Source organism: Mesoplodon mirus (genome assembly GCF_964341445.2).
Source record: "Mesoplodon mirus genome assembly, contig: SUPER_14_unloc_2, whole genome shotgun sequence".
Lineage (NCBI taxonomy): Eukaryota > Metazoa > Chordata > Mammalia > Artiodactyla > Ziphiidae > Mesoplodon > Mesoplodon mirus.
In genome coordinates, this window is record NW_028295783.1 from 3,279,580 (window position 1) to 3,306,638 (window position 27,059).

A 27,059-nucleotide genomic window follows, 5' to 3' on the forward strand; every position below is an offset into this window, starting at 1 on the left:
CCAGACCAGGGCTCGAACCCATGACCCCTGCATTCGCAGGCATATTCTTAACCACTGCTCCACCAGGGAAGCCCGATAATTCAGTTTTTTATAAAGAGAAGATTCCTAATATTATTCCAAAATTTTAAAAATATGTAGTTGGATAACACTATGAAAAATTAACTGATATATTCTTTTATTATTTCTCTTTGCTCCCTGGATCTTTTTCCCCATCCAGTCAGCTAGGCACTGTGAGTTCACTGCATTAGGAAGGTAAAGACTCAGCAGAAATGAGGGAGAAAAACAGAAAAGTCTCAGCTTTGGAATGTTCACAACGGAGGCCACAGTAGAACAGGTGAGAATTCTGTGAACCAAAAATAAATGTCGTCTCAAATGCAAAAAAGTATTCTCTGCACTGGGAGGCAGGAGAGGGAGGGAGGGAAGGACTGAAGGAGAGAGATCAGTGTGGCCAGGGACATGGAGACTGTGCTTGAGGATGATATGCCCAGGAAGAGAATCAGAATCTGGAGAAGATTCAGCCTGCACGTGATCATTGCCTCCAGCCAGCACCCTCATCTCAGACGTTGGGAAATTCAGAGAGAGAGTGGGAGTACGTCAGGAGGGCCACGCGCATAGTCTGTGTGGCAGGGGTTGTGGCCGTTCCCTATTTGTGAGGAGTCCCCAGCAATTTGCAGGCCTCTTCTGGAAAATGCTGGCGGACGTCTCTAGTGCTTATGTGAAAGCTTGTTCACAAACCTTGAAAGATACAGATGTAGATGACAGATAGATGCATAGATAGAAAAATGTCCTTAAATAAAAGCTCCAGGAAAGGTTTGGAAAATGCCCTTTATTGCATAGGACGCTTCTATTGTCATATGATGTTAGACTGAGTGCCGGTCCCTTCATCCTCCTTCAGACCACGGCATTCTGTCTGCTACTCTCCCGAGGGTCCTTTCTTCTCCCTGGAAGGGATAAAACAAATGAGGTAGGACAGGAAGAGACAAGAAGCACTCCAAGCTCTGCTGGTCAGGGTTACCCTCCAGCATTGCCTTAATGCTCAGAGCCACACACACCACAGTGAGCTTGGCTCCAGATCAACTACCACGCAACGAAGGTTCTGGAACATTTCCATATCTCGGGGGACCTCATTTCCTCGTGACTCTCTTTCATATTCCCCTTTGTCACAGAAGGCTCGGTCCAGTGGTCAGGGTGAGATCTCGGCTCAGGCCCAAGGCTCTCAGACCTCAAAGTTCTGGTCCTGCAAGGGCCCCTGTCCTCTCTTGAGACCACTCCTGGCTCTCTCTGCCAAGAAGGAGCTGCTGGCAGTACGTCCTCTAAGAGTTGAGGTCCATCGTGCAGACCCTGAGAAAACTCCTAGGAAAAGGCTCCACCTTCTTGTTTACGTCAACAGAGGTCAATGCCTTTGTTAGTGCTGGGTGTGTCCCATTTGATGCAACTGCAGAGCCATTAGGTAAACCAGCACATGTGTGCGGCCCCTTCCCTTAGACTCCTCTGGGCCCTCGTGACATAGGCTCAGAAGACTGCCAGCCTCAAGCCTTACCTCTTCCAAGGGACGGCCACACCGTCCTCCAGGATCTTCTGTCCCATGAATCTCAGTTGCTGTTTGGAACTCAAAGGAGAGAAAAGACCCTGCCTGCGGGGTCTCTTTGGGCTGGGGCCATCCCCCGTGGGCTGCTCTCCCTCATTCTCCTTTTCTTCTTGCTTCTCTTCCTCCTCCTCCTCCTCCTCCTCAGGTGTGCTCTCGGATTCCACATTGCCCATCCACTGGGCCATGTTGAGATGAAAGACACGGCAGCTGAAGCCCTGCAGGATGCCGCCCTTCACGTGCTGCTGGAGGATCTCCAAGGTGGGGAAGACCCGGCAGCAGGCCATGCACCTGAAGCCGGTCTCCATGGTCACCATCCAGTCCGGTGTCTTGGCCCTGGGTCTCTCCTCGACGGCAGGTGACCCTGATGGGCTGCCTGGCTCTGCCCTTTCCTCATACTCTTTCTCCTCCCCAGTGGGCTCACTGTCAGACAGGAGGCTTTCGGTGAACACATCAGAGGGGCAAGTGCCTACTGTGCACGCATCCTCAGGAAGGGTCACTTCTTCTATCGTCAGCTGCTTTTCAGGCAACTCCAAGGGTTTCTTTGTCTTCCAGGAGACAGCGACACCCTTGTTCACTTGTACCTGCATGTAGTATATTTTCATGCCCCTTTCCTCTTTGTCTGGGTGCAGATAGTCCTTACAGGGTGAAGAGAGTGAGGAGGAGACACAGTGTGATGGGGGAGCGGTCTCCCCTTCTTCCTGAACCTGGGCTAGGGGTGCTGTAGGCCAGGCAGTGTCTCGAAATCTCCGCATTGCTGAAAAAGGAAATTAAAACCATAATAACATGCATGGGCCGTGCCGGAAGCTGAGGGAGCAGGTGTGGTAGACGAGAGAGGGACATTTGCATGACGTAGCTATGTCGTGAGCTTGGTGTCTGTTGGCCGTAGGATGGAGCGGTGTATCTGGTGTCATCTGTGGGCTTTTCATGTGCGTGGGGGGGATACTGGAGCGGTGTCTGTATACAGGGGTGTGGAGTATGGTGGTGAGGGCTGTGGTATGTGAGGGATGCGGCTGGATGCGTGTATGACAAGGAGTGTGATTTTGGTAATATCGGTGGTGCATTACATGTGGAATGGGGCTGTGGTGCTTGGGGTTTATGTGTGCTCTGAGAAGGGCTGTGCCTGGAGGGCAGATGTATGTGTGAGCTGTGTGGACCTGAGCTGGATGGTCCTGCTCTCAGTCTGGAGGTGTATGATGCAGAACTCTGTCCTTCTCTGGAAGCAAAGGCAAAGACAAAGCCTACATTTTCCTCTGAAGATGCTTAATCTGGTCCCTCTTCCCTCCACCTCAAGCCCAGACATTTCCGGACCCTGCTCCTTGACTTCCCCACCATGGTAGTAGCAGTATTCACACCGCCCCCCCAGACTCAGCTGGCATCCACGCCCTCGGAACAGCTCAGCCATCCTGCACAGGCTCCTCCACAGAGCCCTCATCACCTCTGATGACCCTGGATTTCCTCTCAGCCTCCCTGGGATCTGTGTGCCTCCTGCCTCACAGCCAAGCACCCCCTCAACTGAGGACCCCCGCGCCCTTACCAGCGTAGCTGAGCTTGCGCGGAGTAGAAGTACAGAAGAAGTATTTAGAGGCAGAGGAGACCTCCACTGCCCCTGGGCTGCAGCCTTGGGCCACCACAGTGGATCCAAGCCGAGGGGGATCCTCTTGTGACTTCGAGATTCCTGAGGGAGGAATGAAAGGCTCAGGGTGGGTTCATCAGTCCTCTGTCCACAAATATTTACTGAGTGTGTGACACGTGTCAGGTGCAGTGAATACACACAGTTGAGAGTGTGGTTCCCAGTGGATCCTCCAGGATTTAATTCCAATCAATACTTATTCTCTCACTGTCTAGTTGGTAATGTAGGCCTCGGTGGTGACTGTGAGTGTGTGGGAAGAGTGAGTGATGTGTATCAGTTAAGTCTGTGGTATGTGTGGGGTTGGCATGGGGAGCACAGTGCAGATGTGTCTATCTGTGTCTGTGGCCTTTGTGTGCATTTTTTCTGTTCACAAGTCAGGAATTCTGGGACATGTAACGTTTCCTCATTACATGGTGTGGCTTGTATTTATGGTGCGTGTTCATTCATTCATTCACCAAGATTCAGTAAGCAGCTACTCCTGTGTATCCGGCACTCTTCCATTGTTGTAGTCTTTGGTAACGCTGCACATTCTAGTAGGGGAAGACACACACTAAACAAAACTACAATAAATATATAATACATCAGCTGGTGGTAAGTATATAAGGGTTGCCAGACTTAGCGAACAAGAATACAAGGCACCCAGTTAAATTTCAGTTTCAGATAAACCCAGAATAATATTTTAGTGTAAGTATTCCCATGCAGTATTTGTTCTTACTTAGTTTTAGTGTAAGTATGGCCCATACAATATTTGGGACATACTGATACTGAAAAATTACTTGTTGTTTATCTGGAATTCAAATTGAACTGGATAGCCCATATTTTCTCTGGCAATCCTGACATGGGTTATTGAGACTGTGGTTTACTGTGGTTTGTACAAAGCGGGTCTGGCATTACTCAAGAATGTGTTACAAGTGTGGTGTGTATGACACGTGACTGGTTCTTACAGAGGTATTTAGCGATGGCTGAAGTTAGCTGTGTTTGTGTGAGAGTTGTGGAGATACATATATATATATATATATATATATATATATATATAGTGTGTGTGTGTCTGTGTGTCCTATATATATAGCGTGAGTGTCTATATACATATCTCATCTCCAGCGTTTGGTGTTGGAGGAGAGGATTGTGATACAGGTGGGTTGTATGAGAACGTAGTACAGGAGGGATGCGTGTATATACCTCCATGTGCTGTGTGTGGTTTACTAAGGAAGTTATATGTGGGGTGTGTGATATTTTTGCTGCATCAGAGTGTACATGGGTGTATGAGTTACTGTCTCATAAAACACCCCTAACAAGAATTCTGTATACACTCTTACGTACACCGAGTGTCAGCCAGGTCCAGGCAGGGTGACAAGAACTTTACCACGCAGACTTTATATCTGGTAAGCACTCTAACCCCATTCATCTCGCTCTTCTCTGCACTACCACACACACACACACACACACACACACACACACACACACACACTCACACACACACACACACACAGGAACATAGAGCAAAATATTCTGAATGGTCAGGGGCAGTCATTGCCTTCCCCAGCCTGTCCCAGCCACTGCCTGGAAATCTGCCTGCTGTCTAGAGCTCCATTCCCAGGGCCCATCCTACAGTCTCCAGGGCCCTGGGCCTGGTAGGAGCTACTGGGCTCTAATCTGGGGCAGAGGCCTCTAGCTGGAGCTCTGGGGTGACCACCCCTCTCCCAGGGCAAGCTACTCGCCTACATTTAATGCACGCAGGCACCACGTGGCCCGTGGCTCTCAGAGCTCCCCGCAGGACCCTGAGGCCATTTCTCACCCCCGCTCACGCGGTCTCAGTCTCTGGAAAACCCTTCCCTTCCCTTGATCTCCTTTGGGAAATTCTTCCTGTTGAAGGAATAAATCCTCCTTGCTTTCAATATGACACCATCCCTAGACAAACAATCTTCTTTCAAAGTGCATTCCACTTGTCAAGATATTTTTCAACAGGGCCTTCAACTCATGGGGCTTCTCTTTCCACTTTGGTAAAAGAGGCCAAACAACTCATGGGTCTCTCTCAGCATCCTTGCATCCTTCACATCCCCCACCTCATGACCCCAGGGAAAGATCCAAGAGAATAAGAGAGAAATCGGGGACTGAGAAAAGCTGCACCTCTAGGTCTGTGCAAGCAGGATGCAGCCTGCTGTGAGTCCGACAAAGCTCCAGGCCCGGCTGCCCCAGGAGAGAGTCCTCAGACCAGCGGAGCTGACCTCCCAACTCCCAGGGGGCATCTGGCCGTTCTGTGCCGTCTCACACCACAGGGACCCTCCGGATAGATACGGCAGCATCAGTGAGACAAGGTCTCTCGCTCCCTGCTTCACAGGTGACACGTTCTCAGTCCCCCGCTTCCTAGAGAAGCTTCAGTTTGGCAGAAACCCATGTGCCCCAGACAAGTTGCCCCCCACATACCTCCTCCGTTCTCGGCAGTTTCCTGGGACTCTTCATTTTCCAGATGTTTCCTCTTTTGTCGCCGTTCCATCGTACCAACTAGAAGTCTCCCTTAGAAGATGCCTCAAGAGATGTCCAACTCCTCCTCTTCCCTACAGGTTGGCCCTTCTTGGCTCTTGGGCAATCCGTTGAAATGATTCAATACAAACAAAAATAGTCAAGTCTCCTAAATGGCTGAAAAACTTGTACCACTTAGTGAACCAGCAGTACTGCCTAGTGCTCACCAGGGCTGTTATGTTTGCAAGGTTGCCAGGCGCACAGCGGAATTCTGTGACCTCAGTGCTGACATCAGTGCATTCGATGGACCTAGGGTGAGCACAGTGTCTGCAGTAGCACAGGCCCCATTTTCAAGAACAATTCCTTTTTCCCAGCCGATGCTTTCCCGTGAAAGGGAAAGGTTCATACCATATCTATTATAAATTGTATCATACCATGTCTATTATAAAATTCACATTTTGATTGGAGATCTTTTAATGTCTTTTCTAGAGAGATTTAATATGAATATTTTAAATGGTCTCCAGTTTCCCTGTGGATTATTGACATTTTAAACTCTGCACTTCAATTTTCCCTCAATACGTGTAATTTTGTCACAGCTATTTCTGTACTTAAAGATGAGGAACTATATAATTGATTTCTTCATTTTTTCCCCATCTCTCTCCAAGGTACTGCATTTGATTGTGTCTTGCAACTGAGTGAAAAATGCTAGTCCTTGAGTCAGGACATTGGGCCCTTTAGCAAGTAACTCAACCTATCTGGGCTTCAGCTTCTGTATGTGCGATCAAGAGGCTTGGACTAGCTGACTTTTCAAATGCTGTGTTTCTTTGATTCACTCTCACTTACTGATCTGCTCCTTAAGAAGAGGGTCTGTTCTCATAAATTAACAACAGTCTTTTCCTAACCTTGGGTTGGGCGGAGTTTAACTGTTCGTACTCAGTTTGTTAGTTATATTGCCTTCTACGTATGCTTAGCTCTAAATAATTTATAAGGCTCTTGTGACTATTTTTAGATCTTCTTTTTTTCTTATTTTCTTTTACAGTTTCTAATTTGTTATCGCCAGTGTAGAGGAGCCTGATTGATTTTTAAAATTTATTGATCTTGTATGTGTGTGCCTTGTTGAACCGTCTTATTAGTTCCTGCTAGTTTATCTGTGGGTTCTTTTGGGTCTCCTAGATAAATGAGCATATTAAATGTAAATAGTGTGTTCTTTGGATAAAGTTTATTTTCTTGCATCTATATATATAGAAGCAATATGTTGAATTGATTTAAATATTTAAATACTTACATACCTGTTATCACAATCTAATGTTCTTTATCTTATTTTCTTTCAATCAATATTATGTTTTCAAGATTTATCCACGTGAATCCATATAGATCTAGGTCTTTGATTTTTGACTGTTTGATATTATTTCATCACATGCATATAGCATCATTTATTTTCCATTCAAGCATTATTGGACAATTGGATTGTTTCCCTCCCTTCTCTAGAACAAACAACATTTCCTAGAATATCCCTGAAGGTGTCTGAGAGTCGAGAAGGGCCAGGCTGCCCGAAGGATTGCTACTTGCTTTTAGCCACCTTCCAACAGGCCGTCTCCAGCCAGCAATTTGAAGCACAGCTGAAATGAGAACTGCCCCAAATGTGAAGATCTTAGGAGCTTCCTAGAAGGTGGGATGTTAATGATAGGCATCCTGCTGGGATCCCAGGGGAGTCTGAGCTGGCCTGAAGCTCATCTTCCTCCTCCACCTCTCAAGAGAAATGTGGAGGAAAGAAGACTTCAAAAACTGTGAGCAGGCAGAGGGAGGGATATTGGGGGCCGAAGCTGTAACTGAGGTCTTGGAGTGGGCTGTGAGCACACAGAGCCTCTAGAGAGCCAGGCTCTGCCTTCTGAGAACTTCTCCCCTAAGGCTGCTCATAATTCACGTGATACCGGCCATATAGAGCCGACTTGGCCCACACTGTCACAGAAAGCCTTATCAGAATCTCTTCTTCTTCATACAATCTTGTGTCTGTTACTTGGTTATTGCCTTTGGTACTCCACTGATGTGAACCACAGTCGCCAGGGGATGGAGGACACTAGTGACCCATCTTGCTCAGTGGCCTCAGTCCACAGCTGGAGGGTAAGGGAAGAGGCCAAATGAAGGTTAAGAAGGAAAGATGGAGTTTGAAGAGAAGACCTGAGTTAAGGGTGTCTTCTCAAGTCTTGATGACTGAAATGTAGCTCTAGTACCTGAAGTCCTGCTTGTTCTCAAGGCTGACCGCGGGGCTGGGTGCACTCAGTGAAGGAACCGTATACACTTAGTATTTCCTTGCTTGCTCACGCTTGCCCTCCTCTGATACACACTCTGCAAGACTGATCTTCCCCTGAAACAACTTTCCCCCTGCTACTGTCATCTCAGGAACATTTGCTTCCCCTTCCTAGTGTCCCCCTAGAATGCCATTGCAGCCAATTCATAATTTGATAATCATGCTGCTTACCATATTCTCAGCAATTTCGGATAAATTTTATTCGCTTTATTCCATAGTCTTCACCCATCAATAATCTTCCTTAACTTCCTAGCTGCAGGTTAACCCATTTGGAATCATTTCTTTTTCTTTCTCTTCTTTGGCAAATCCTTTCTATCTTTTAAGGTCTTTTTCTTGTCTCTCTACCATCCTGCCTTGCTGAACTTCTTTTTTTTCCGTTTAAATAACCTTTCAATCTCCTTCCCCAGTTTCCTCATAAACATTGAGAGTTTATTCCTCACACGTTAGACAGCGGTTTATGAATGGCCAGGCATAATGGACTCAGAATGAGTTGGCACGCCCGAGGTACCTGTCTTGCTGGGGAGCCAGAGGTGAAGGGCTGGCTGCTGGACACATGTTTGCATGGAGTCAGGCTGAGTGGCCTCAGGGTGTTTGCCCTGCACTTGTGTGTGTTTCTCCCTAGTTGGTTTCCTTGTCCAGCCACCTGTGACCTCCCTCCATCCAGCCCAGGGAATCCTTCTCATCACAGGGGTAGGATGTTTGTCTCATTTTCCATCACATCCTTTCCCCAAAGTTTGGTTGTGAGTTGTTCCCATTCCAAAGACCTTTCCTCTTTGAAGAGAAAAGAGAAAATCTTGTCTCTCCTTTCCTCTCACTTCACTTCTGCTCTATTATCTCCTCCGTCCAGAATGGCCCACTGACTCACATGGGTGTAGATCCGAAGATGGCAAGAACTGCCAGCAATTCTGAGATAATAATATGGATGGATCAGGAAAACTTGAAAACCTTTATCCCGCCACATTAAAAAAAATTGCACTTCCAGTGTATTCAGAGTCTCAGTGTAGAAACACAAATGATAGAGAAATTGAATTACACTCAAGTTTTTCTTTCCTCCTTTCCTGATTTATTCTAATCCTCCAAGTTAACATGATGAACTCTTTGTTGTGTAAAGTTTCAGACATTTTCTACCCATGCACACTTTTCTTCTTTTCACATTAGAGTGTGAACTAGGTCACTTTCAACATGCTGTGATTCTGTGATTCACTGTCTCCCACCGAGTCATCCACTGATAAAGTCATCTGTTTCACGGAGAACTATTTCCAATAGCTAATAGCCAATGTCTGTGGAGTGCTTACTCTGTGTCGGTTTCTTGTAACTACTTTACAGATCATTTGTACAGCGTACCCATGGACCAGGTACAATTATGACCCCCAAGTGACAGATAAGTTCAGATAAGTACAAATAAATACAGAGGCCAAGTGACTTGCCCAAGACGCTGGAGCAAATCAAAATCCATGCCTCTGTAATCATTTTGCTCTATTGCCTCTGTCTGGGAGGCTTGATGATTTGGCAACTAAAACCTTAAATATCATGTTCCATTTTTATATCTGTGACACAAGCGTGGGGCTGTGATACGGGGTAACTAACCTGACTACTTTTGAAAACCCTTATGCACCTGGATGAAAGTAAGCCAGGGACTGCAAGCCATAGATTTAAGGTTTCCTACCACCTTTTAAAAATAGCTTCTTGAATGCAATTTATGTAGTGTCAAGTCTAGGATGTAGCCCAAATAGTAACAGAAAAATGGAGATATGTAGGAAAATACTTAAAGTTGACAAGTATTGGGAGTGTAGTATTTTTGGGGCCAGCGTGTAGACCACAGGAAAACTTGCTGTTTCCATCCCAAAGGGAAGAGCCCTACGTTGCAACTGCCAAGGTCCCTGGGGCAGCAAGTGTGTTCACTGCTTAGTAAAGAAGCATCCTCAGTTTGATAGAATCATATGGGAGCCTTACATTTGGTTAGCAGTTCTACATTCTTGATGTAATAATATTTTCAGGGTGTGGGAGCGTATCAAGCTCTGAAAATACCCTTGGAGAGATCTGCTTATTAAGTTTGGCTATTTCAGTCTCCCTACTACTTCTTTACTAAACACCAGGCGGTTTCCTTCACTTTTCAGAACCATGTTGTTTTTCCCTTGTCTAATGAACTTTGAAATACTTTTGGATGAGCTATTAAGTTTGGGGAAAAATAAACATCTCTTTAAAATAAGGAAGATAATAACAATGACAAGTAGAAAAATCTCTAAAACAGAGAATATCCTCCATTCTAGCCAATGACGGAGTGGAAGGTTCGTGCTCGCTGTCCAGGACGTAGAAATAAAAGCTGAGGAGGCGCTGAGGCGTCTCCTGGATCTCTATGAGCCTCCATCATTTCTGCTGAGTAGGGTGGACAGATAAAATATAGGCTGTTTAGTTAAATATGAATGTTTGAAAAACAACGAGTACATTTTGAAGATAAGTATGCCCCAAATAGTTCATAGGATCTACTTATACTAAAAATAATGACTTATTATTCATGTGAAGTTCAAGGTTAACTGGGTATCCTGTATTTTTATGTACTAAATCTGACAGCCCTACTGATGATCCACAATGGAGGCAGTTGAGGAGCGGTACATGCTGGCTCTCGGACAGTCAGAAATGGCTTCAGCAGATCCAGGTACAGTATGAAATTCTTTTTGGATGTAGCTCAGAAGCCATGGCCAGCCCTTGACTGCAAGTACTGCCTCGGGTTTCCCTGAGGTGGGGTAAACCTTCCTCTTAATGGCCTTTTGGTAAGTCTGGAAGACCATATCCAAAGGGAGCCCCAAAGTCAGTTTCATCCTCACAACCATGTTTCCAATTCCTGGAATTGGCTGCATGTGACTCACAAGAGCTGAGGAGGTTTGTGGAAATTGGGAGTGTCATAGCTTGAACCCTTTGTAGGTAAAGTTTTGCTGTTGTGAGAGTTTTATCAGGAGCAATGTGAAAGACTCCATGTCCCCAGGTAGATAGAAATAATCCTGTTCTACCTGTGTGTATGTGACAAGTCTCTAATAGTTCAGAGAGCAAGTATCTGGTCTTAGAAAGACTGATCCAAGCTTGGATGTTTCTGGTGACAAGGCAAGGTCCTGAGTTTCAAGTTCACCTTTTATGGTTGAGGAGACAATAAGGTGGTCAGAAGGGAAATCATGGAGGAGACCTTGGCTTCATCCATCGTGCAGGCTTGTATATGTGGTTCTATGTAGATCGTGTTTCAAAGGTGGAGCTTGTTTACAACTATGAACATTCTCCGATGTGCTTTTTGGACCTTCATTCCCAGAGCGAGAGCAGTGCCGAGGCTCTAGAAATGCCATGGATATTCTGAGCTGTCAGTGGCATTTCCCCGGTACTGTTCCCTTGGTGCCGCTCCTTGAAATGTCCAAAGGGATTATCATGTGTCTTGTGGCGGGTCCTAGCATTGTGAAAGGAAGCTGCTGCACCTGGCTCAGAGGATTTCGGATGTGCTGGGAGGAGGAGTAGTACTACGACTATAAATTGTATCACAGCATATCTATTCCATCTTGAGAGTGGGGTTGGGGGGTTATGAAGGGGGGCTTTTATTGTACTTTTATACATTGTACCCTTGAAACTAATTCAATTTTTAAAAATTAATTAATTTATTTGGGGCTGCATTGGGTCTTTGTTGCTGCTAGCGGGCGTTCTCTAGTTGCAGTGAGCGGGGGCTCCTCTTGGCTGTGGTGCACGGGCTTCTCATTGCAGTGGCTTCTCTTGTTCCGGATCATGGGCTCTAGGCACGCAGGCTTCCGTAGTTGTGGCACGTGGGCTCGGTAGATGTGGCACAGGCTCTAGAGCGCAGGCTCAGTAGTTGTGGCGCGCGGGCTTAGTTACTCCGTGGCACGTGGGATCTTCCCAGACCAGGGCTCGAACCCATGTCCCGTGCATTCGCAGGCATATTCTTAACCACTGCTCCACCAGGGAAGCCCGATAATTCAGTTTTTTATAAAGAGAAGATTCCTAATATTATTCCAAAATTTTAAAAATATGTAGTTGGATAACACTATGAAAAATTAACTGATATATTCTTTGATTATTTCTCTTTGCTCCCTGGATCTTTTTCCCCATCCAGTCAGCTAGGCACTGTGAGTTCACTGCATTAGGAAGGTAAAGACTCAGCAGAAATGAGGGAGAAAAACAGAAAAGTCTCAGCTTTGGAATGTTCACAACGGAGGCCACAGTAGAACAGGTGAGAATTCTGTGAACCAAAAATAAATGTCGTCTCAAATGCAAAAAAGTATTCTCTGCACTGGGAGGCAGGAGAGGGAGGGAGGGAAGGACTGAAGGAGAGAGATCAGTGTGGCCAGGGACATGGAGACTGTGCTTGAGGACGATATGCCCAGGAAGAGAATCAGAATCTGGAGAAGATTCAGCCTGCACGTGATCATTGCCTCCAGCCAGCACCCTCATCTCAGACGTTGGGAAATTCAGAGAGAGAGTGGGAGTACGTCAGGAGGGCCACGCGCATAGTCTGTGTGGCAGGGGTTGTGGCCGTTCCCTATTTGTGAGGAGTCCCCAGCAATTTGCAGGCCTCTTCTGGAAAATGCTGGCGGACGTCTCTAGTGCTTATGTGAAAGCTTGTTCACAAACCTTGAAAGATACAGATGTAGATGACAGATAGATGCATAGATAGAAAAATGTCCTTAAATAAAAGCTCCAGGAAAGGTTTGGAAAATGCCCTTTATTGCATAGGACGCTTCTATTGTCATATGATGTTAGACTGAGTGCCGGTCCCTTCATCCTCCTTCAGACCACGGCATTCTGTCTGCTACTCTCCCGAGGGTCCTTTCTTCTCCCTGGAAGGGATAAAACAAATGAGGTAGGACAGGAAGAGACAAGAAGCACTCCAAGCTCTGCTGGTCAGGGTTACCCTCCAGCATTGCCTTAATGCTCAGAGCCACACACACCACAGTGAGCTTGGCTCCAGATCAACTACCACGCAACGAAGGTTCTGGAACATTTCCATATCTCGGGGGACCTCATTTCCACGTGACTCTCTTTCATATTCCCCTTTGTCACAGAAGGCTCGGTCCAGTGGTCAGGGTGAGATCTCGGCTCAGGCCCAAGGCTCTCAGACCTCAAAGTTCTGGTCCTGCAAGGGCCCCTGTCCTCTCTTGAGACCACTCCTGGCTCTCTCTGCCGAGAAGGAGCTGCTGGCAGTACGTCCTCTAAGAGTTGAGGTCCATCGTGCAGACCCTGAGGAAACTCCTAGGAAAAGGCTCCACCTTCTTGTTTATGTCAACAGAGGTCAATGCCTTTGTTAGTGCTGGGTGTGTCCCATTTGATGCAACTGCAGAGCCATTAGGTAAACCAGCACATGTGTGCGGCCCCTTCCCTTAGACTCCTCTGGGCCCTCGTGACATAGGCTCAGAAGACTGCCAGCCTCAAGCCTTACCTCTTCCAAGGGACGGCCACACCGTCCTCCAGGATCTTCTGTCCCATGAATCTCAGTTGCTGTTTGGATCTCAAAGGAGAGAAAAGACCCTGCCTGCGGGGTCTCTTTGGGCTGGGGCCTTCCCCCGTGGGCTGCTCTCCCTCATTCTCCTTTTCTTCTTGCTTCTCTTCCTCCTCCTCCTCCTCCTCCTCAGGTGTGCTCTCGGATTCCACATTGCCCATCCACTGGGCCATGTTGAGATGAAAGACACGGCAGCTGAAGCCCTGCAGGACGCCGCCCTTCACGTGCTGCTGGAGGATCTCCAAGGTGGGGAAGACCCGGCAGCAGGCCATGCACCTGAAGCCGGTCTCCATGGTCACCATCCAGTCCGGTGTCTTGGCCCTGGGTCTCTCCTCGACGGCAGGTGACCCTGATGGGCTGCCTGGCTCTGCCCTTTCCTCATACTCTTTCTCCTCCCCAGTGGGCTCACTGTCAGACAGGAGGCTTTCGGTGAACACATCAGAGGGGCAAGTGCCTACTGTGCACGCATCCTCAGGAAGGGTCACTTCTTCTATCGTCAGCTGCTTTTCAGGCAACTCCAAGGGTTTCTTTGTCTTCCAGGAGACAGCGACACCCTTGTTCACTTGTACCTGCATGTAGTATATTTTCATGCCCCTTTCCTCTTTGTCTGGGTGCAGATAGTCCTTACAGGGTGAAGAGAGTGAGGAGGAGACACAGTGTGATGGGGGAGCGGTCTCCCCTTCTTCCTGAACCTGGGCTAGGGGTGCTGTAGGCCAGGCAGTGTCTCGAAATCTCCGCATTGCTGAAAAAGGAAATTAAAACCATAATAACATGCATGGGCCGTGCCGGAAGCTGAGGGAGCAGGTGTGGTAGACGAGAGAGGGACATTTGCATGACGTAGCTATGTCGTGAGCTTGGTGTCTGTTGGCCGTAGGATGGAGCGGTGTATCTGGTGTCATCTGTGGGCTTTTCATGTGCGTGGGGGGGATACTGGAGCGGTGTCTGTATACAGGGGTGTGGAGTATGGTGGTGAGGGCTGTGGTATGTGAGGGATGCGGCTGGATGCGTGTATGACAAGGAGTGTGATTTTGGTAATATCGGTGGTGCATTACATGTGGAATGGGGCTGTGGTGCTTGGGGTTTATGTGTGCTCTGAGAAGGGCTGTGCCTGGAGGGCAGATGTATGTGTGAGCTGTGTGGACCTGAGCTGGATGGTCCTGCTCTCAGTCTGGAGGTGTATGATGCAGAACTCTGTCCTTCTCTGGAAGCAAAGGCAAAGACAAAGCCTACATTTTCCTCTGAAGATGCTTAATCTGGTCCCTCTTCCCTCCACCTCAAGCCCAGACATTTCCGGACCCTGCTCCTTGACTTCCCCACCATGGTAGTAGCAGTATTCACACCGCCCCCCCAGACTCAGCTGGCATCCACGCCCTCGGAACAGCTCAGCCATCCTGCACAGGCTCCTCCACAGAGCCCTCATCACCTCTGATGACCCTGGATTTCCTCTCAGCCTCCCTGGGATCTGTGTGCCTCCTGCCTCACAGCCAAGCACCCCCTCAACTGAGGAGCCCCGCGCCCTTACCAGCGTAGCTGAGCTTGCGTGGAGTAGAAGTACAGAAGAAGTATTTAGGGGCAGAGGAGACCTCCACTGCCCCTGGGCTGCAGCCTTGGGCCACCACAGTGGATCCAAGCCGAGGGGGATCCTCTTGTGACTTCGAGATTCCTGAGGGAGGAATGAAAGGCTCAGGGTGGGTTCATCAGTCCTCTGTCCACAAATATTTACTGAGTGTGTGGCACGTGTCAGGTGCAGTGAATACACACAGTTGAGAGTGTGGTTCCCAGTGGATCCTCCAGGATTTAATTCCAATCAATACTTATTCTCTCACTGTCTAGTTGGTAATGTAGGCCTCGGTGGTGACTGTGAGTGTGTGGGAAGAGTGAGTGATGTGTATCAGTTAAGTCTGTGGTAAGTGTGGGGTTGGCATGGGGAGCACAGTGCAGACGTGTCTATCTGTGTCTGTGGCCTTTGTGTGCATGGTTTCTGTTCACAAGTCAGGAATTCTGGGACATGTAACGTTTCCTCATTACATGGTGTGGCTTGTATTTATGGTGCGTGTTCATTCATTCATTCACCAAGATTCAGTAAGCAGCTACTCCTGTGTATCCGGCACTCTTCCATTGTTGTAGTCTTTGGTAACGCTGCACATTCTAGTAGGGGAAGACACACACTAAACAAAACTACAATAAATATATAATACATCAGCTGGTGGTAAGTATATAAGGGTTGCCAGACTTAGCGAACAAGAATACAAGGCACCCAGTTAAATTTCAGTTTCAGATAAACCCAGAATAATATTTTAGTGTAAGTATTCCCATGCAGTATTTGTTCTTACTTAGTTTTAGTGTAAGTATGGCCCATACAATATTTGGGACATACTGATACTGCAAAATTACTTGTTCTTTATCTGGAATTCAAATTGAACTGGATAGCCCATATTTTCTCTGGCAATCCTGACATGGGTTACTGAGACTGTGGTTTACTGTGGTTTGTACAAAGCGGGTCTGGCATTACTCAAGAATGTGTTACAAGTGTGGTGTGTATGACACGTGACTGGTTCTTACAGAGGTATTTAGCGATGGCTGAAGTTAGCTGTGTTTGTGTGAGAGTTGTGGAGATACATATATATATATATATATATATATATATATATATATATATATATATATATATATATAGTGTGTGTGTGTGTCTGTGTGTCCTATATATATAGTGTGAGTGTCTATATACATATCTCATCTCCAGCGTTTGGTGTTGGAGGAGAGGATTGTGATACAGGTGGGTTGTATGAGAACGTAGTACAGGAGGGATGCGTGTATATACCTCCATGTGCTGTGTGTGGTTTAATAAGGAAGTTATATGTGGGGTGTGTGATATTTTTGCTGCATCAGAGTGTACATGGGTGTATGAGTTACTGTCTCATAAAACACCCCTAACAAGAATTCTGTATACACTCTTACGTACACCGAGTGTCAGCCAGGTCCAGGCAGGGTGACAAGAACTTTACCACGCAGACTTTATATCTGGTAAGCACTCTAACCCCATTCATCTCGCTCTTCTCTGCACTACCACACACACACACACACACACACACACACACACACTCACACACCCACACACACACAGGAACATAGAGCAAAATATTCTGAATGGTCAGGGGCAGTCATTGCCTTCCCCAGCCTGTCCCAGCCACTGCCTGGAAATCTGCCTGCTGTCTAGAGCTCCATTCCCAGGGCCCATCCTACAGTCTCCAGGGCCCTGGGCCTGGTAGGAGCTACTGGGCTCTAATCTGGGGCAGAGGCCTCTAGCTGGAGCTCTGGGGTGACCACCCCTCTCCCAGGGCAAGCTACTCGCCTACATTTAATGCACGCAGGCACCACGTGGCCCGTGGCTCTCAGAGCTCCCCGCAGGACCCTGAGGCCATTTCTCACCCCCGCTCACGTGGTCTCAGTCTCTGGAAAACCCTTCCCTTCCCTTGATCTCCTTTGGGAAATTCTTCCTGTTGAAGGAATAAATCCTCCTTGCTTTCAATATGACACCATCCCTAGACAAACAATCTTCTTTCAAAGTGCATTCCACTTGTCAAGATATTTTTCAACAGGGCCTTCAACTCATGGGGCTTCTCTTTCCACTTTGGTAAAAGAGGCCAAGCAACTCATGGGTCTCTCTCAGCATCCTTGCATCCTTCACATCCCCCACCTCATGACCCCAGGGAAAGATCCAAGAGAATAAGAGAGAAATCGGGGACTGAGAAAAGCTGCACCTCTAGGTCTGTGCAAGCAGGATGCAGCCTGCTGTGAGTCCGACAAAGCTCCAGGCCCGGCTGCCCCAGGAGAGAGTCCTCAGACCAGCGGAGCTGACCTCCCAACTCCCAGGGGGCATCTGGCCGTTCTGTGCCGTCTCACACCACAGGGACCCTCCGGATAGATACGGCAGCATCAGTGAGACAAGGTCTCTCGCTCCCTGCTTCACAGGTGACACGTTCTCAGTCCCCCGCTTCCTAGAGAAGCTTCAGTTTGGCAGAAACCCATGTGCCCCAGACAAGTTGCCCCCCACATACCTCCTCCGTTCTCGGCAGTTTCCTGGGACTCTTCATTTTCCAGATGTTTCCTCTTTTGTCGCCGTTCCATCGTACCAACTAGAAGTCTCCCTTAGAAGATGCCTCAAGAGATGTCCAACTCCTCCTCTTCCCTACAGGTTGGCCCTTCTTGGCTCTTGGGCAATCCGTTGAAATGATTCAATACAAACAAAAATAGTCAAGTCTCCTAAATGGCTGAAAAACTTGTACCACTTAGTGAACCAGCAGTACTGCCTAGTGCTCACCAGGGCTGTTATGTTTGCAAGGTTGCCAGGCGCACAGCGGAATTCTGTGACCTCAGTGCTGACATCAGTGCATTCGATGGACCTAGGGTGAGCACAGTGTCTGCAGTAGCACAGGCCCCATTTTCAAGAACAATTCCTTTTTCCCAGCCGATGCTTTCCCGTGAAAGGGAAAGGTTCCTACCATATCTATTATAAATTGTATCATACCATGTCTATTATAAAATTCACATTTTGATTGGACATCTTTTAATGTCTTTTCTAGAGAGATTTAATATGAATATTTTAAATGGTCTCCAGTTTCCCTGTGGATTATTGACATTTTAAACTCTGCACTTCAATTTTCCCTCAATACGTGTAATTTTGTCACAGCTATTTCTGTACTTAAAGATGAGGAACTATATAATTGATTTCTTCATTTTTTCCCCATCTCTCTCCAAGGTACTGCATTTGATTGTGTCTTGCGACTGAGTGAAAAATGCTAGTCCTTGAGTCAGGACATTGGGCCCTTTAGCAAGTAACTCAACCTATCTGGGCTTCAGCTTCTGTATGTGCGATCAAGAGGCTTGGACTAGCTGACTTTTCAAATGCTGTGTTTCTTTGATTCACTCTCACTTACTGATCTGCTCCTTAAGAAGAGGGTCTGTTCTCATAAAGTAACAACAGTCTTTTCCTAACCTTGGGTTGGGCGGAGTTTAACTGTTCGTACTCAGTTTGTTAGTTATATTGCCTTCTACGTATGCTTAGCTCTAAATAATTTATATGGCTCTTGTGACTATTTTTAGATCTTCTTTTTTTCTTATTTTCTTTTACAGTTTCTAATTTGTTATCGCCAGTGTAGAGGAGCCTGATTGATTTTTAAAATTTATTGATCTTGTATGTGTGTGCCTTGTTGAACCGTCTTATTAGTTCCTGCTAGTTTATCTGTGGGTTCTTTTGGGTCTCCTAGATAAATGAGCATATTAAATGTAAATAGTGTGTTCTTTGGATAAAGTTTATTTTCTTGCATCTATATATATAGAAGCAATATGTTGAATTGATTTAAATATTTAAATACTTACATACCTGTTATCACAATCTAACGTTCTTTATCTTATTTTCTTTCAATCAATATTATGTTTTCAAGATTTATCCATGTGAATCCATATAGATCTAGGTCTTTGATTTTTGACTGTTTGATATTATTTCATCACATGCATATAGCATCATTTATTTTCCATTCAAGCATTATTGGACAATTGGATTGTTTCCCTCCCTTCTCTAGAACAAACAACATTTCCTAGAATATCCCTGAAGGTGTCTGACAGTCGAGAAGGGCCAGGCTGCCCGAAGGATTGCTACTTGCTTTTAGCCACCTTCCAACAGGCCGTCTCCAGCCAGCAATTTGAAGCACAGCTGAAATGAGAACTGCCCCAAATGTGAAGATCTTAGGAGCTTCCTAGAAGGTGGGAGGTTAATGATAGGCATCCTGCTGGGATCCCAGGGGAGTCTGAGCTGGCCTGAAGCTCATCTTCCTCCTCCACCTCTCAAGAGAAATGTGGAGGAAAGAAGACTTCAAAAACTGTGACCAGGCAGAGGGAGGGATATGGGGGGCCGAAGCTGTAACTGAGGTCTTGGAGTGGGCTGTGAGCACGCAGAGCCTCTAGAGAGCCAGGCTCTGCCTTCTGAGAACTTCTCCCCTAAGGCTGCTCATAATTCACGTGATACCAGCCATATAGAGCCGACTTGGCCCACACTGTCACAGAAAGCCTTATCAGAATCTCTTCTTCTTCATACACTCTTGTGTCTGTTACTTGGTTATTGCCATTGGTACTCCACTGATGTGAACCACAGTCGCCAGGGGATGGAGGACACTAGTGACCCATCTTGCTCTGTGGCCTCAGTCCACAGCTGGAGGGTAAGGGAAGAGGCCAAATGAAGGTTAAGAAGGAAAGATGGAGTTTGAAGAGAAGACCTGAGTTAAGGGTGTCTTCTCAAGTCTTGATGACTGAAATGTAGCTCTAGTACCTGAAGTCCTGCTTGTTCTCAAGGCTGACCGCGGGGCTGGGTGCACTCAGTGAAGGAACCGTATACACTTAGTATTTCCTTGCTTGCTCACGCTTGCCCTCCTCTGATACACCCTCTGCAAGACTGATCTTCCCCTGAAACAACTTTCCCCCTGCTACTGTCATCTCAGGAACATTTGCTTCCCCTTCCTAGTGTCCCCCTAGAATGCCATTGCAGCCAATTCATAATTTGATAATCATGCTGCTTACCATATTCTCAGCAATTTCGGATAAATTTTATTCGCTTTATTCCATAGTCTTCACCCATCAATAATCTTCCTTAACTTCCTAGCTGCAGGTTAACCCATTTGGAATCATTTCTTTTTCTTTCTCTTCTTTGGCAAATCCTTTCTATCTTTTAAGGTCTTTTTCTTGTCTCTCTACCATCCTGCCTTGCTGAACTTCTTTTTTTTCCGTTTAAGTAACCTTTCAATCTCCTTCCCCAGTTTCCTCATAAACATTGAGAGTTTATTCCTCACACGTTAGACAGCGGTTTATGAATGGCCAGGCTTAATGGACTCAGAATGAGTTGGCACGCCCGAGGTACCTGTCTTGCTGGGGAGCCAGAGGTGAAGGGCTGGCTGCTGGACACATGTTTGCATGGAGTCAGGCTGAGTGGCCTCAGGGTGTTTGCCCTGCACTTGTGTGTGTTTCTCCCTAGTTGGTTTCCTTGTCCAGCCACCTGTGACCTCCCTCCATCCAGCCCAGGGAATCCTTCTCATCACAGGGGTAGGATGTTTGTCTCATTTTCCATCACATCCTTTCCCCAAAGTTTGGTTGTGAGTTGTTCCCATTCCAAAGACCTTTCCTCTTTGAAGAGAAAAGAGAAAATCTTGTCTCTCCTTTCCTCTCACTTCACTTCTGCTCTATTATCTCCTCCGTCCAGAATGGCCCACTGACTCACATGGGTGTAGATCCGAAGATGGCAAGAACTGCCAGCAATTCTGAGATAATAATATGGATGGATCAGGAAAACTTGAAAACCTTTATCCCGCCACATTAAAAAAAATTGCACTTCCAGTGTATTCAGAGTCTCAGTGTAGAAACACAAATGATAGAGAAATTGAATTACACTCAAGTTTTTCTTTCCTCCTTTCCTGATTTATTCTAATCCTCAATGCTAACATGATGAACTATTTGTTAGGTAAAGTTTCAGACATTTTCTAACCATGCACACTTTTCTTTTTTTCACATAAGAGTGTGAACTAGGTCACTTTCAACATGCTGTGATTCTGTGATTCACTGTCTCCCACCGAGTCATCCACTGATAAAGTCATCTGTTTCACGGAGAACTATTTCCAATAGCTAATAGCCAATGTCTGTGGAGTGCTTACTCTGTGTCGGTTTCTTGTAACTACTTTACAGATCATTTGTACAGCGTACCCATGGACCAGGTACAATTATGACCCCCAAGTGACAGATAAGTGCAGATAAGTACAAATAAATACAGAGGCCAAGTGACTTGCCCAAGACACTGGAGCAAATCAAAATCCATGCCTCTGTAATCATTTTGCTCTATTGCCTCTGTCTGGGAGGCTTGATGATTTGGCAACTAAAACCTTAAATATCATGTTCCATTTTTATATCTGTGACACAAGCGTGGGGCTGTGATACGGGGTAACTAACCTGACTGCTTTTGAAAACCCTTATGCACCTGGATGAAAGTAAGCCAGGGACTGCAAGCCATAGATTTAAGGTTTCCTACCAACTTTTAAAAATAGCTTCTTGAATGCAATTTATGTAGTGTCAAGTCTAGGATGTAGCCCAAATAGTAACAGAAAAATGGAGATATGTAGGAAAATACTTAAAGTTGACAAGTATTGGGAGTGTAGTATTTTTGGGGCCAGCGTGTAGACCACAGGAAAACTTGCTGTTTCCATCCCAAAGGGAAGAGCCCTACGTTGCAACTGCCAAGGTCCCTGGGGCAGCAAGTGTGCTCACTGCTTAGTAAAGAAGCATCCTCAGTTTGATAGAATCATATGGGAGCCTTACATTTGGTTAGCAGTTCTACATTCTTGATGTAATAATATTTTCAGGGTGTGGGAGCGTATCAAGCTCTGAAAATACGCTTGGAGAGATCTGCTTATTAAGTTTGGCTATTTCAATCTCCCTACTACTTCTTTACTAAACACCAGGCGGTTTCCTTCACTTTTCAGAACCATGTTGTTTTTCCCTTGTCTAATGAACTTTGAAATACTTTTGGATGAGCTATTAAGTTTGGGGAAAAATAAACATCTCTTTAAAATAAGGAAGATAATAACAATGACAAGTAGAAAAATCTCTAAAACAGAGAATATCCTCCATTCTAGCCAAAGACGGAGTGGAAGGTTCGTGCTCGCTGTCCAGGACGTAGAAATAAAAGCTGAGGAGGCGCTGAGGCGTCTCCTGGATCTCTATGAGCCTCCATCATTTCTGCTGAGTAGGGTGGACAGATAAAATATAGGCTGTTTAGTTAAATATGAATGTTTGAAAAACAACGAGTACATTTTGAAGATAAGTATGCCCCAAATAGTTCATAGGATCTACTTATACTAAAATTAATGACTTATTATTCATGTGAAGTTCAAGGTTAACTGGGTATCCTGTATTTTTATGTACTAAATCTGACAGCCCTACTGATGATCCACAATGGAGGCAGTTGAGGAGCGGTACATGCTGGCTCTCGGACAGTCAGAAATGGCTTCAGCAGATCCAGGTACAGTATGAAATTCTTTTTGGATGTAGCTCAGAAGCCATGGCCAGCCCTTGACTGCAAGTACTGCCTCGGGTTTCCCTGAGGTGGGGTAAACCTTCCTCTTAATGGCCTTTTGGTAAGTCTGGAAGACCATATCCAAGGGGAGCCCCAAAGTCAGTTTCATCCTCACAACCATGTTTCCAATTCCTGGAATTGGCTGCATGTGACTCACAAGAGCTGAGGAGGTTTGTGGAAATTGGGAGTGTCATAGCTTGAACCCTTTGTAGGTAAAGATTTGCTGTTGTGAGAGTTTTATCAGGAGCAATGTGAAAGACTCCATGTCCCCAGGTAGATAGAAATAATCCTGTTCTACCTGTGTGTATGTGACAAGTCTCTAATAGTTCAGAGAGCAAGTATCTGGTCTTAGAAAGACTGATCCAAGCTTGGATGTTTCTGGTGACAAGGCAAGGTCCTGAGTTTCAAGTTCACCTTTTATGGTTGAGGAGACAATAAGGTGGTCAGAAGGGAAATCATGGAGGAGACCTTGGCTTCATCCATCGTGCAGGCTTGTATATGTGGTTCTATGTAGATCGTGTTTCAAAGGTGGAGCTTGTTTACAACTATGAACATTCTCCGATGTGCTTTTTGGACCTTCATTCCCAGAGCGAGAGCAGTGCCGAGGCTCTAGAAATGCCATGGATATTCTGAGCTGTCAGTGGCATTTCCCCGGTACTGTTCCCTTGGTGCCGCTCCTTGAAATGTCCAAAGGGATTATCATGTGTCTTGTGGCGGGTCCTAGCATTGTGAAAGGAAGCTGCTGCACCTGGCTCAGAGGATTTCGCATGTGGTGGGAGGAGGAGGAGTACTACGACTATAAATTGTATCACAGCATATCTATTCCATCTTGAGAGTGGGGTTGGGGGGTTATGAAGGGGGGCTTTTATTGTACTTTTATACATTGTACCCTTGAAACTAATTCAATTTTTTAAAATTAATTAATTTATTTGGGGCTGCATTGGGTCTTTGTTGCTGCTAGCGGGCGTTCTCTAGTTGCAGTGAGCGGGGGCTCCTCTTGGCTGTGGTGCACGGGCTTCTCATTGCAGTGGCTTCTCTTGTTCCGGATCATGGGCTCTAGGCACGCAGGCTTCCGTAGTTGTGGCACGTGGGCTCGGTAGATGTGGCACAGGCTCTAGAGCGCAGGCTCAGTAGTTGTGGCGCGCGGGCTTAGTTACTCCGTGGCACGTGGGATCTTCCCAGACCAGGGCTCGAACCCATGTCCCGTGCATTTGTAGGCATATTCTTAACCACTGCTCCACCAGGGAAGCCCGATAATTCAGTTTTTTATAAAGAGAAGATTCCTAATATTATTCCAAAATTTTAAAAATATGTAGTTGGATAACACTATGAAAAATTAACTGATATATTCTTTTATTATTTCTCTTTGCTCCCTGGATCTTTTTCCCCATCCAGTCAGCTAGGCACTGTGAGTTCACTGCATTAGGAAGGTAAAGACTCAGCAGAAATGAGGGAGAAAAACAGAAAAGTCTCAGCTTTGGAATGTTCACAACGGAGGCCACAGTAGAACAGGTGAGAATTCTGTGAACCAAAAATAAATGTCGTCTCAAATGCAAAAAAGTATTCTCTGCACTGGGAGGCAGGAGAGGGAGGGAGGGAAGGACTGAAGGAGAGAGATCAGTGTGGCCAGGGACATGGAGACTGTGCTTGAGGACGATATGCCCAGGAAGAGAATCAGAATCTGGAGAAGATTCAGCCTGCACGTGATCATTGCCTCCAGCCAGCACCCTCATCTCAGACGTTGGGAAATTCAGAGAGAGAGTGGGAGTACGTCAGGAGGGCCACGCGCATAGTCTGTGTGGCAGGGGTTGTGGCCGTTCCCTATTTGTGAGGAGTCCCCAGCAATTTGCAGGCCTCTTCTGGAAAATGCTGGCGGACGTCTCTAGTGCTTATGTGAAAGCTTGTTCACAAACCTTGAAAGATACAGATGTAGATGACAGATAGATGCATAGATAGAAAAATGTCCTTAAATAAAAGCTCCAGGAAAGGTTTGGAAAATGCCCTTTATTGCATAGGACGCTTCTATTGTCATATGATGTTAGACTGAGTGCCGGTCCCTTCATCCTCCTTCAGACCACGGCATTCTGTCTGCTACTCTCCCGAGGGTCCTTTCTTCTCCCTGGAAGGGATAAAACAAATGAGGTAGGACAGGAAGAGACAAGAAGCACTCCAAGCTCTGCTGGTCAGGGTTACCCTCCAGCATTGCCTTAATGCTCAGAGCCACACACACCACAGTGAGCTTGGCTCCAGATCAACTACCACGCAACGAAGGTTCTGGAACATTTCCATATCTCGGGGGACCTCATTTCCACGTGACTCTCTTTCATATTCCCCTTTGTCACAGAAGGCTCGGTCCAGTGGTCAGGGTGAGATCTCGGCTCAGGCCCAAGGCTCTCAGACCTCAAAGTTCTGGTCCTGCAAGGGCCCCTGTCCTCTCTTGAGACCACTCCTGGCTCTCTCTGCCGAGAAGGAGCTGCTGGCAGTACGTCCTCTAAGAGTTGAGGTCCATCGTGCAGACCCTGAGGAAACTCCTAGGAAAAGGCTCCACCTTCTTGTTTACGTCAACAGAGGTCAATGCCTTTGTTAGTGCTGGGTGTGTCCCATTTGATGCAACTGCAGAGCCATTAGGTAAACCAGCACATGTGTGCGGCCCCTTCCCTTAGACTCCTCTGGGCCCTCGTGACATAGGCTCAGAAGACTGCCAGCCTCAAGCCTTACCTCTTCCAAGGGACGGCCACACCGTCCTCCAGGATCTTCTTTCCCATGAATCTCAGTTGCTGTTTGGAACTCAAAGGAGAGAAAAGACCCTGCCTGCGGGGTCTCTTTGGGCTGGGGCCTTCCCCCGTGGGCTGCTCTCCCTCATTCTCCTTTTCTTCTTGCTTCTCTTCCTCCTCCTCCTCCTCCTCCTCAGGTGTGCTCTCGGATTCCACATTGCCCATCCACTGGGCCATGTTGAGATGAAAGACACGGCAGCTGAAGCCCTGCAGGACGCCGCCCTTCACGTGCTGCTGGAGGATCTCCAAGGTGGGGAAGACCCGGCAGCAGGCCATGCACCTGAAGCCGGTCTCCATGGTCACCATCCAGTCCGGTGTCTTGGCCCTGGGTCTCTCCTCGACGGCAGGTGACCCTGATGGGCTGCCTGGCTCTGCCCTTTCCTCATACTCTTTCTCCTCCCCAGTGGGCTCACTGTCAGACAGGAAGCTTTCGGTGAACACATCAGAGGGGCAAGTGCCTACTGTGCACGCATCCTCAGGAAGGGTCACTTCTTCTATCGTCAGCTGCTTTTCAGGCAACTCCAAGGGTTTCTTTGTCTTCCAGGAGACAGCGACACCCTTGTTCACTTGTACCTGCATGTAGTATATTTTCATGCCCCTTTCCTCTTTGTCTGGGTGCAGATAGTCCTTACACGGTGAAGAGAGTGAGGAGGAGACACAGTGTGATGGGGGAGCGGTCTCCCCTTCTTCCTGAACCTGGGCTAGGGGTGCTGTAGGCCAGGCAGTGTCTCGAAATCTCCGCATTGCTGAAAAAGGAAATTAAAACCATAATAACATGCATGGGCCGTGCCGGAAGCTGAGGGAGCAGGTGTGGTAGACAGGAGAGGGACATTTGCATGACGTAGCTATGTCGTGAGCTTGGTGTCTGTTGGCCGTAGGATGGAGCGGTGTATCTGGTGTCATCTGTGGGCTTTTCATGTGCGTGGGGGGGATACTGGAGCGGTGTCTGTATACAGGGGTGTGGAGTATGGTGGTGAGGGCTGTGGTATGTGAGGGATGCGGCTGGATGCGTGTATGACAAGGAGTGTGATTTTGGTAATATCGGTGGTGCATTACATGTGGACTGGGGCTGTGGTGTTTGGGGTTTATGTGTGCTCTGAGAAGGGCTGTGCCTGGAGGGCAGATGTATGTGTGAGCTGTGTGGACCTGAGCTGGATGGTCCTGCTCTCAGTCTGGAGGTGTATGATGCAGAACTCTGTCCTTCTCTGGAAGCAAAGGCAAAGACAAAGCCTACATTTTCCTCTGAAGATGCTTAATCTGGTCCCTCTTCCCTCCACCTCAAGCCCAGACATTTCCGGACCCTGCTCCTTGACTTCCCCACCATGGTAGTAGCAGTATTCACACCGCCCCCCCAGACTCAGCTGGCATCCACGCCCTCGGAACAGCTCAGCCATCCTGCACAGGCTCCTCCACAGAGCCCTCATCACCTCTGATGACCCTGGATTTCCTCTCAGCCTCCCTGGGATCTGTGTGCCTCCTGCCTCACAGCCAAGCATCCCCTCAACTGAGGAGCCCCGCGCCCTTACCAGCGTAGCTGAGCTTGTGCGGAGTAGAAGTACAGAAGAAGTATTTAGGGACAGAGGAGACCTCCACTGCCCCTGGGCTGCAGCCTTGGGCCACCACAGTGGATCCAAGCCGAGGGGGATCCTCTTGTGACTTCGAGATTCCTGAGGGAGGAATGAAAGGCTCAGGGTGGGTT

The 27,059-nt window shown here is 47.1% G+C and overlaps 1 protein-coding gene across 1 annotated transcript in view; it reads right to left on the reverse strand.

The window, feature by feature from the left end:
- LOC309816141 (uncharacterized protein) overlaps window positions 1-26,856 on the reverse strand; it is a gene marked incomplete at both ends in the record, with an annotated part of 80,477 nt that extends 53,621 nt beyond the window's left edge. Inside the window, 2 exons of the mRNA XM_082646804.1 lie at window positions 1,659-2,207; window positions 26,847-26,856. Coding sequence (XP_082502930.1) covers window positions 1,659-2,207; window positions 26,847-26,856 — 559 coding nt within the window. The remainder of the gene's footprint in view (window positions 1-1,658; window positions 2,208-26,846) is intronic.
- Window positions 26,857-27,059: the final 203 nt, after the last annotated feature.